General features: G+C 34.5%; 1 protein-coding gene across 1 annotated transcript in view; it reads right to left on the bottom strand.

Annotated features, from left to right (window-relative positions):
* Window positions 1-9671, bottom strand: part of LOC136034653 (pre-mRNA-splicing factor ATP-dependent RNA helicase PRP16-like) — a 126379-nt gene that overhangs the window by 71250 nt on the left and 45458 nt on the right. Inside the window, exons 8-9 of the mRNA XM_065715965.1 lie at window positions 3901-4036; window positions 3067-3342 (exon numbers count right to left, since the gene is read on the bottom strand). Of these exons, the coding sequence (XP_065572037.1) occupies window positions 3067-3342; window positions 3901-4036 (412 nt within the window). The remainder of the gene's footprint in view (window positions 1-3066; window positions 3343-3900; window positions 4037-9671) is intronic.

The following is a 9671-nucleotide window of genomic DNA, read 5'->3' as shown; positions in this document are numbered from 1 at the left end:
AATAGCTGAACAGTAAGCAATAAAACATTTTTCTTCCTAAAAAGAAATATAGCGTTATGGAGTTCTGTCCTTGTTCCATTGCCTAGTTCTGAAGCTTAAGATCAAGGAATAATTGTCAATAATTATGAATAAATATTTTTTTTCAAATTGCGAAACATTCAAAATAAAACAAAATTGAGACGGGTTTATTTTCTAATTTTCTAATTATATTTTCTAATTCTACAATCTGACTGTCGCACACACTGCTTTCAATTAAATAAATAAGCATAGCATACTTACTGGGATTTTTGAAAGTCAACAGCCTTTATAATTTGAAAGAGCTGTGGTCTATGGACTAATTTAGATAAAAATAAACAATATTGGTTTTGCTCACAACAATAATAAACAATAATAACCAAATAATAATATCGTTTTTTGTTCAAAGAAAAAGAAACCGTAATATAAAAAAGATAAAAAATAAAAAGCACAATTCTACAATCTAACAGTCGCAGACACGACTTTCAATTTAGTGAATGAGTATAATATATTTTAAATTAGCAAAGAAATTTTAAAAAAGTCAAGTGTTAAGTTCTGTGCATATCACTGGATAGTGTCTCACTCTAAATGCCATAGGGAGTTAATTGAAGTTAACAGCTACAATAATTTGAATGATCTGCGGTCCAGGTACTACTAAGGGCTCGTTTCCAACCTTGAGAGAACAGCACAGCTGACATGACAATCCCCCCTGCCTCCTATTGGAGCCCATGATGTTACTCGACGAAATGATACGTCTTCCCAATAAAGGACGCATCATAAATTGTATCTAATGTTTCCTCTTCATGAACAAAAATGGTGTAACATTGTTATGTTTATTATATAAAAAAAAGATTACTCTACATTCCCGTATATTATATTTTGGAAAAATACCACAATTTCTTAAAAAAAGACTTCATCACATAGATCCGTTCATGTTGAAATATTTCAACCCATGTACGGAAGCATATCCAGAAAAGTAAAGTTTATTTTGTAAAATAGATTTTTCTAACTAATGAAAGATGACAAGAAGTTTTGCATTGTAAAAAAGCTAAAGTGGGAGCTATATACAGTTAAATTTCCAATTATTAGATTATAAATGATTTTCATGCTAATTTTTGTGATTTTTCAACGTTTAAGTGCATATTCCTACAAATCCTTTGGAATTTCTCCGCAAAGAAATTACGCTTCTTGTATAGAGTTTTTCAGATAATGAATTAAATGGAAATATAGTGAGCTGGAATTACTATGATCTAATATGCAAACACAAAAAAAAAACTGAAAAGTTTTGCTAAATAGCTAGCAAGGAGGAAAAATAAAAGCAAGAATATCTGAGATTACTCTAGTACATTTTTACTTTTTAATAAACGAAAGACAAGTTTGATTCAAATATAAGTAAAGATCAATGTTAGAAGTCAAAACAAATAGATATATACCTTGGGGTGAAGGAAGCTATCACTGCAGTAAGCTCTTTATGGAAAAATCTAAATTTATAATACTATATGGCACATGTCTTAAATTTATGATACAATATGGCACAAGTGATAAGACACTTGCTGCTATGATACGACTTAATATTACAACATCTGTTACCCTGGATTATCTTCAGCTGAGAATTACCACTTGAATTTCCTATTGAATGCTAGATGGTATTGCAATCCGTTGAGACAGAATTCGTTCGAGTTCCAGGCCCTATCATTTGTTTATGGTTGAGGGATTTTTAATTTCCCAATAACACCGAGAATTTTTTAATCCCAGAGACCACAAGAAGATAATAGCATAGTATTAAAATGTGAATGATTTGAAATTAAAATGTATCAAGTATTAGAACGTAATAATAATAAAAGAATTGAATTAGTGATATAAATGCATATATTTAGAGGAGATTCTACAATACCATAGTATGTGCTAATGAGCCACTATTTTAATTTCAGCGCTAGGACATAGAAAGTCTTAATTACAACAACAAAAATTGCAAGAATTGACCTGACGAAAAAATCGTTCTCCGTTTTGTAGGGAATGACTAGGAAAGAAGCTATAAAGTGGGTCTTTTGGAAAAGAAATATTTGCCACAGTGTATGTCGTAAGCGGATCGTTTGTTGTAGTAGTTTTGGCTCTTTTTTATTGTGCAAAAAACTTTAATCTAATAAAACATTATGTAAACGAATAAAATCTATGTAAATATTTCGGGTATAAGATCAATAACTGTCCTCATCGAAATAGAAAAGACCTATCAAAGAATTCTGTTGACGATCAAAACTCCTCAATGACAAGAAACTAAAAATCCAAATTTAAAGAGTCTTAACTTTCTCATACCTCATACCTACAAAACCTAGCCAAGACTGAAAAAAAGTAATTAATTTATTCAATCTGTGACAAATATTGTCAAGCCGTAAAAGCGTTAAATTCTTGTTTTTAATATTTTGTATCAGCTTATCACTAATATTTGGCGTAAGCCACCTTCGCTTAATTACCTTAACATCTAGAGGGCGCAGAACAAAATGAAGAAAGAATAATAACAAACTATCTATACATTTTCCCCACAAGAGAACCTCTTTACACTGCAACAGTTTTAAATTTGTAATCAGCCTTACATATAACCGAATTGTCGCCTTGCCAAAGAACATGGTCAATATTTATAAATAGATTTATATCTTCAAACAGTCAACGTCAAAACATTAAATTCTTGCCTTTAATACATAATCCTGATTCCAATTTTTTTCGATGTTGTAGTAATTTACTTAAAAATTGTGGGAACTGATCACAGTGTGAAGAGATCGACCACAGCCGGAACCAGGGTATAAAATAAAGTTTGCTCTAATAGACTTTCAACTTACAAAAGCCTTTTAGCAGCAAATATAAAATGTAATTACTCAGAGCAAATCAAGGATTACAAAATACAAAGCTTCGAGACAAGTTTGACGAGGTGTCAAATTTATCTTTAACAAGAGAATGTGACTAGTTAAAACCAGTATTGGTTTATATTACTGTCAACCTACCCAAAATTCTTGCTTATAATCCTTGCCTAACACTGATTCAATAACAACAACAAACCTTCTTCATGCAGATACTGAGTCAACTGAGTCGTTTTTCCACTACCGGTTTCACCAACAACTATAATTACTTGATTCTCACGAATAACTTGCAATAAATCTTGCCTTACGGCGAAAACCGGTAGATACTGCCTCTGCTGCTTCATCGTCCTCTTCTTAGCAAATTCACTTGTCGCTTCACTAACTCCTTTCATATGTTCAGCGAATCGCTGGCTCTCCTTATAATTTTGCTCATCTTCACCAAACCCTCTTTCCTCCTCTTCTTCCTTCTTAACACCTAAAATAATTAATATGAACAACAGTTTCTCTTCTACATTAGTTCAAAAATAGATCGACTATGAAACTGATCATAAAAACATCACACAAAAGGAATATGCATTACAATTTTGAGGAAGTTGCTTACACTGGATAATTGAGGGATACTGGTTTCTGTGGCATGTCCTATTTCTTAATTCCTTTTGCAATGAGAGACATAGCAATTTCGTTTCTGAACAGCTCAATTACTTCTCTGGGGTATTATTGGCAACTATGGCGATAATGTGTTCAAAGCAAATGTGGAAAATTTTATCTATCTATGTTAGAAAAACTTATCTCTTTTTTTTAAAGAAAATACATTAACTACATCAGCTGCATCCTCAACTTTGCGTATTTTTACTATATTACTCTTCCCAGATTAATCCTTGTATCCTAAATATTAGCTTCCAATTTACAGTATCTGTACGTTCATAGACTTTTACATCAGATTTTGTCCCAGAAGTCAACTTGTTTTCCATAGTTCAACATGTTACCTCCCTTTTCAAGGAATAATGAAGACCATAAAAGCAGGATTACATACCTAAAATGTTTCCAATTTTCGTTCCAGCTAATTCCCAATGCTTCTTCTGAGCTTTCCTTCTTTCTTTTTGCTCCCGATAGACCCGAACTACAGCTGACCCTTTCCTTGCAACCACAGCCATATCTGATGTAGGGTCCTAAACAAAAATAGCACAATCAATAAATTTGACAGTTGGCCAGCAATTTGCTTATTTTACCAGGAATGAAAAATAGTGTTTCCAAAACATACTTAATCAGAATTAAATTATATTTACAACGTTTCAATGGAAACAATCGTCAGAAAAAAAATGAATGGTAAAGTTATCAAACAAAGAAAAAGTAAACTAAATGAAAGTGCACTTATTGGTTGTTAATACAAATAACTTCATTTAAAAACCTGAGTCAAAACTTGAAAAGAGTATCGAAAATAAAATATGATATTCGTTCTAAAAAGAATAAATTTAATTTACACTCATTTCAGCACAGAAAAAGGATTAAATTCTAGTATTCACATGGACATTCCCCACACATCTAAAAGAAAACCGAAAATCTTTAGCCGAAAATAATTTTAACCGAAACCGAAAATTCCCTGCAGACCACTATCTTGGTTTCCCGTAACTTGATATTATATTTGAAAATACATCATTAATTGAACTTATGCGTTGATACATAGTTTTAGAAAAGTAAATAGAAAAAAAATGATGAACAAACACCTAAGCAATAATCCGAATAAATATGTTTTCAGAATAAAGCGAATTTATATTCACCACCAAAAAACGCTTTACCTTTTCACATGTGCATTAATTACAACATATTATTATTCTATCCTAGATTGTTGCGAGCTACTTCCGCTTTTTCTTCCTTGACATTAGAAAAAGTTCCCTATGGCTCTGTGTGATATTTTTATACTGACGGTGTGTGGTTAGGTCTGATTAACTAAGCTCATGGAACGACATTGTCACCGCTGCCACAATTCTTTTTAAATGGGTGATGACTATTTCAGTTATGGTCAGAACCCAAGAAAAATTGCGTACGTTGTTTGCATAATTTACGTCACATTCCCCCCTTGTATGGCTGATTAACGCTAAGTTGACAAAGGCAATGCAGAGGCAAAACTTTTATAGGCAATTAGATGATGCATCCAAAGCGAACTACTGTTTTGCTTCAAGGCCGTTATTAGACAAGTTTTACTATGAGATGTTTTGCTTTAAATTGTGCTGGGCGATAATTTGATAAAACAATATATCGATGTTTTCACTTTCTACATTTGTTATAAAGATTTCGATATTTCCGATATTTCAATAAACAAAATTGTAATTAAAGAGTATTTGGCACAATTTTTTTTCAAATATTGAATAATATAAAAACCAGCTTCGATGACATAAACACTTACCATAAAAATCTAGACATGAAATTAAACGGGTTAAGCCTTGGGATAAAGGAAATTAAACTACTGGCTATTTTTGGCTATTCAAAATCAGCGGCATTTCAATGTTTTATACGTGTGTGCCTTTTCGTGATTAAGCAAAAAAAGCAGTTTTTTTTTCAACTGAAAGTAAGGATCAAAAATTAAAAAATTAAACAAACAGAAATTATTACGATAGGGGGAGATCATCCTCTCCACAATACCTCGCTCTTCACGCTAACATCATTTAGAATGTTCAAACAGCCATCTTATTCTAATTTAACTAACCTTGTGTTTCACTTTCTGTTCGTGAGGGACTGGGATACAAAGACATACTTTAGCATAAACAGCAAAGCATTTAAAGGGGCATCCCCCACATCCCACCACTGAAAATTCCACCAGAGAAAATTCGCCTACCGAAAAATGTATGTTTACTTCCCAATAACGAATGTTGTGTATAAACAATAGGCAATAGGCTTTGCTTTTTCGAATTAAATGAAAAAAAACAAACAAGTTTTTAACTAAAAGTAAGGAACGACACTAAAAACACACAGAATTTATTTCGTATATGAAAGGAGCTGTTCCATCCTCAATACCTCGCTCTTTACACTAAAGTTTGACTCTTTGTCCCAACTCTACTTTACAAAACAATATAAACTTTAGCGTAAAAAGCGCGGCATTGAGGAGGGGACAATCCCTTTTCATATACGGAACAATTTCTGTTCGTTTTAAGTTTTGATTTTACTCCTTACTTTGAATTAAAAAAATTGTTTTTTTCATTTAATTTCTGGACTAATAAAGGTTCGAATTTGGCTCACCGTATACACAAAAAGTCAAAACGAAATCTGCAAACTAATTTTTGAAGATTTATTCCTTATGTGAAGGGTTGCCCTCTTCTCTTTACATCACTCTTTACGCTAGAGCTCTTAGTACTTTTAAAAAAAGCTTCCTGTTCTAATTAAAAAGTCCCCGTGTTTCAGCAAGTGCTCTTAAAAAATTGGGAAAAACTATCAAACTTTAGCGTAAAGAGCAAGGTAAGGAGGGAGACTCCCTTCATATATGAAGGGGCAATCCTCTTCCTCCCAGAAATATCCTTCGATGAAATGCCATAAAATGTAATGTAAATCTTCCCCCGGCGAATTCCTTCCAGACAGTTCCATCCTCACTGAGAATCCCCCCTCGCTGTGAAAATCCCTGCGGAGGATTCAGTCGGAAAATTTTCCTTAGCATTCTTTCATTTGAATACGACTTTATTCTCTAATCAGTTTCACGATCACTCCAGAGATACCCCATTCCGTGAAAATTATTTCCAAGAAATCAAAACACGTGCAAAATAGCCCCCGGAACATCTCCACATGAAAAACAGGCAGAAACCGTAATACTTCTGGGCCGGCAGGGATGTTTTCAATAATTTAGTATTTGCTATTAAAATATTTATAATATTCAATGCTACTACTACGAACAACTCACCACAGCACCAAACCGCCTGAGGCCAATACAGCTACGCACAATCCTCCTCCATCCCAATCTATTCAAAGCCCCCCTCTGTACACACTCCCGGAAAGCTCCAAGCTCCAATTTCCTTTAAATCTTTGTTTATGACATCCTCCCAGCCCAACCACAGACGACCTGTTTTCCGTTTAGCCCTAGACGGTTGGCCAAAAGGGAAAATCTTTGGCAATCTACCATCCTTCATCCGCAGAACGTGCCTTATCCATCTCAACCTTTCTCTTATTATTGCCCTAGAAATCGGGATTGAACCACACTTTTTGTACAGCCTACTGTTTGAAATACGATCAGTCAGCCGGATACCCAGAACAATCCGTAGGCAATCTCTCTGGAAAAAATCTAGCAAATCTTCATCCGCTTTTCGGAGCACCCATGCTTCCGAGCCATATATGGCCACTGTCATTACTGTAGCTTCCAATATTCTAATCTTGGTTTGGAGAATTATCTTCCTATTCTTACAATTTTTTTTAACTGTGAAAAAACCTGAGCATTGGCTATTCTACTTTTAACATCTTCACTGCTCCCACCGTCTTTACTGATAATGCTACCAAGGTAAGTGAAGCTGTCCATCTGATCAATCTTTTCGTCACTCAACGTCACCGCATTATCTTCACTTATTCCTAGCCTTAATGACTTAGTCTTCTTAATATTTGTTTCAAACCTACTCTAGCACCCTGAACTCGCAAAACCTCTAAAAGTTCATTCATTTTGCCCATATTTAGATCTAGGGTACTTAAATCATCAGCATAATCTAACTCCAGGAGATTCCCCCCCCCCATTTGATTGCATAGTCTTCCATTGCCTTCCCTGTGCTTCTTAAGACAAATGCATCAAAATGATCCATATAAAGGGGGAAGCGATACAAGGATAAAACCTTTACTAAATCCCTTCTATCAACAGAATCGAACGCCTGTTCATAATCTATAAAACTGAGGACTAGAGGTGTTCGGTAACTCAAGCACTTCTCAATTATTAACCTAAGAGTGAAAATTTGGTCGACGCATCCTCTACACTTTCTAAAACCGCACTGTTCTTCTCTTACAACTTTGTTTGCTGCATCTCTCAGTCAAAAAGTATCTTATTACAGAGCAATTTGCCACCTAAAGAGATCAGACTAATGCTTCGATGATCACCTTTTTCATAAAGTAGTTTAATTAAAATTTTCCTAAAATCACTAGGTACTTCCCCTTTTTCTAAAATCATATTCATAATCTTCAGTGACTTATTTCTCACCTCAGAGCCCTCATATTTAAGAATTACATTTACCACACTATCAGCACTTGGGTCCTTGTTATTTTTTAATCCTTTTAGTACTGTAGCTAATTCTTCCTTACTAAAAAATCTTCCTTCGCATCTAAGGTATCATAAACTTTTTCATTTTCTTCTATACCTATTCCTGCAACTCTATCTCGGTTTAGCACATTCTAAAAATGTTCCGCCCATCTCTCTTTAACTCTTTCCTTATCACTAATTGTGGCGCCGTTCTCACCTTTAACTGGGACAGGTCCAGATTGACTAGCCTTTCTCAATTTATTAACACGCCAGTAAACAATTTTACTAATATGTCATATAGCTGTTCTTCCAGATCCTCAGTAATTTTATTCATGGTATCCACTTCACACCTCCTTACTTCATATTTTGATGCTTCCTCCACTTTCGTTACATTCCTTTTGTTGTCCTATCATCTATCACTCAGATAATTCTTGTACAAGCCCCTTCTCACTATAAAACATAAAGCCTTTTCACTAACATTCCTAGCTGCGGTCCCCACTTTCTTCCCTAAGACACCATTAGCAACTTCACAAATTGTTTTCCTAAAATAATTCCATCCATCTTTTGTCAAATTTTAAACCCTCCAGTTTAGCATTCAACTGTTCTCAACGTTTCTCTAAAATTCTCATCCTGGAGTCTACTAACATTGTAACTTCCTGGGAGGTAAAAACTCTTCTGAAATTTCAAATTTAAATTAATCCAAGACACTACCAGATGGTGATCTTTACTTTTAATATCAATAACAGCACTCCTAAATACTCCAGTATCTTGTATTAATCCTGTCAATCCTCGGTTTACAATAATTTAATCGATAAAGTTTGCTGTATTACCATCACGTGAATAGTATGTTAACTGATGGGCAATTTTATAACCAAACACCGAATTGGTTATAACTAGATTATTATACCTACAAAATTACAACAGTCTGTAGCCACTGCTGTTTTCTTTTCCAACATCAAATTTACTTAGGCTAGGATAGCCTATATCCCTATTTCTGCCGACCTGGGCGTTAAAATCTAATAAAAAAAAAACATATTTCTATCTGGGATCCTGTCTATTTGCTTCTGAGTCACTGGTATTTCCGTCAGTCGGCTCTACAGGCTCTACGGCTCTACAGTTATACGACTATAGCTGATATCCTGAAGTTTTCAGTCATAAAATGAGTGATTAGTATTTACATTATTAATACCTTCCCAGCCTAAACAAGACTTAATAGCTTCCTTATTCATCATGAGCCCTAATACCTGTCTTTGTACCTTACCCTTCCTGCCTGTGTAAACAAATTCTATATCACCTAATGTCATGCTTCCTATCCCTGGGACATGGGTTTCTGAAACTCCTAATAAGTCCAGTTTGAATCGTCTCAATTCGTCCGTCAAAATGTCGATACGTAGTTATTTTTCAACGTCAGAACATTCCAAATTCCAATTTTCATGTTCTTTAAATCATTGAAATTATTTTGGCCTCAGGAAAAGCAATGGTCCCGGATACCGATGCAGGACGGGGATCAAGAAATCTTCTCAAGTCTATGCTGAAGCGCTTGAGTCGGCTTAGAACCGGACAGCAAGAAGTCTCTGGGGCCTCCAGTATGAAGGGAGGCTTTGTGC

This window comes from Artemia franciscana, chromosome 13 (genome assembly GCF_032884065.1).
Source record: "Artemia franciscana chromosome 13, ASM3288406v1, whole genome shotgun sequence".
NCBI lineage: Eukaryota > Metazoa > Arthropoda > Branchiopoda > Anostraca > Artemiidae > Artemia > Artemia franciscana.
The sequence above is the reverse complement of the archived record's forward strand: the minus strand, read 5'-3'. Positions and strand labels throughout refer to the sequence as shown.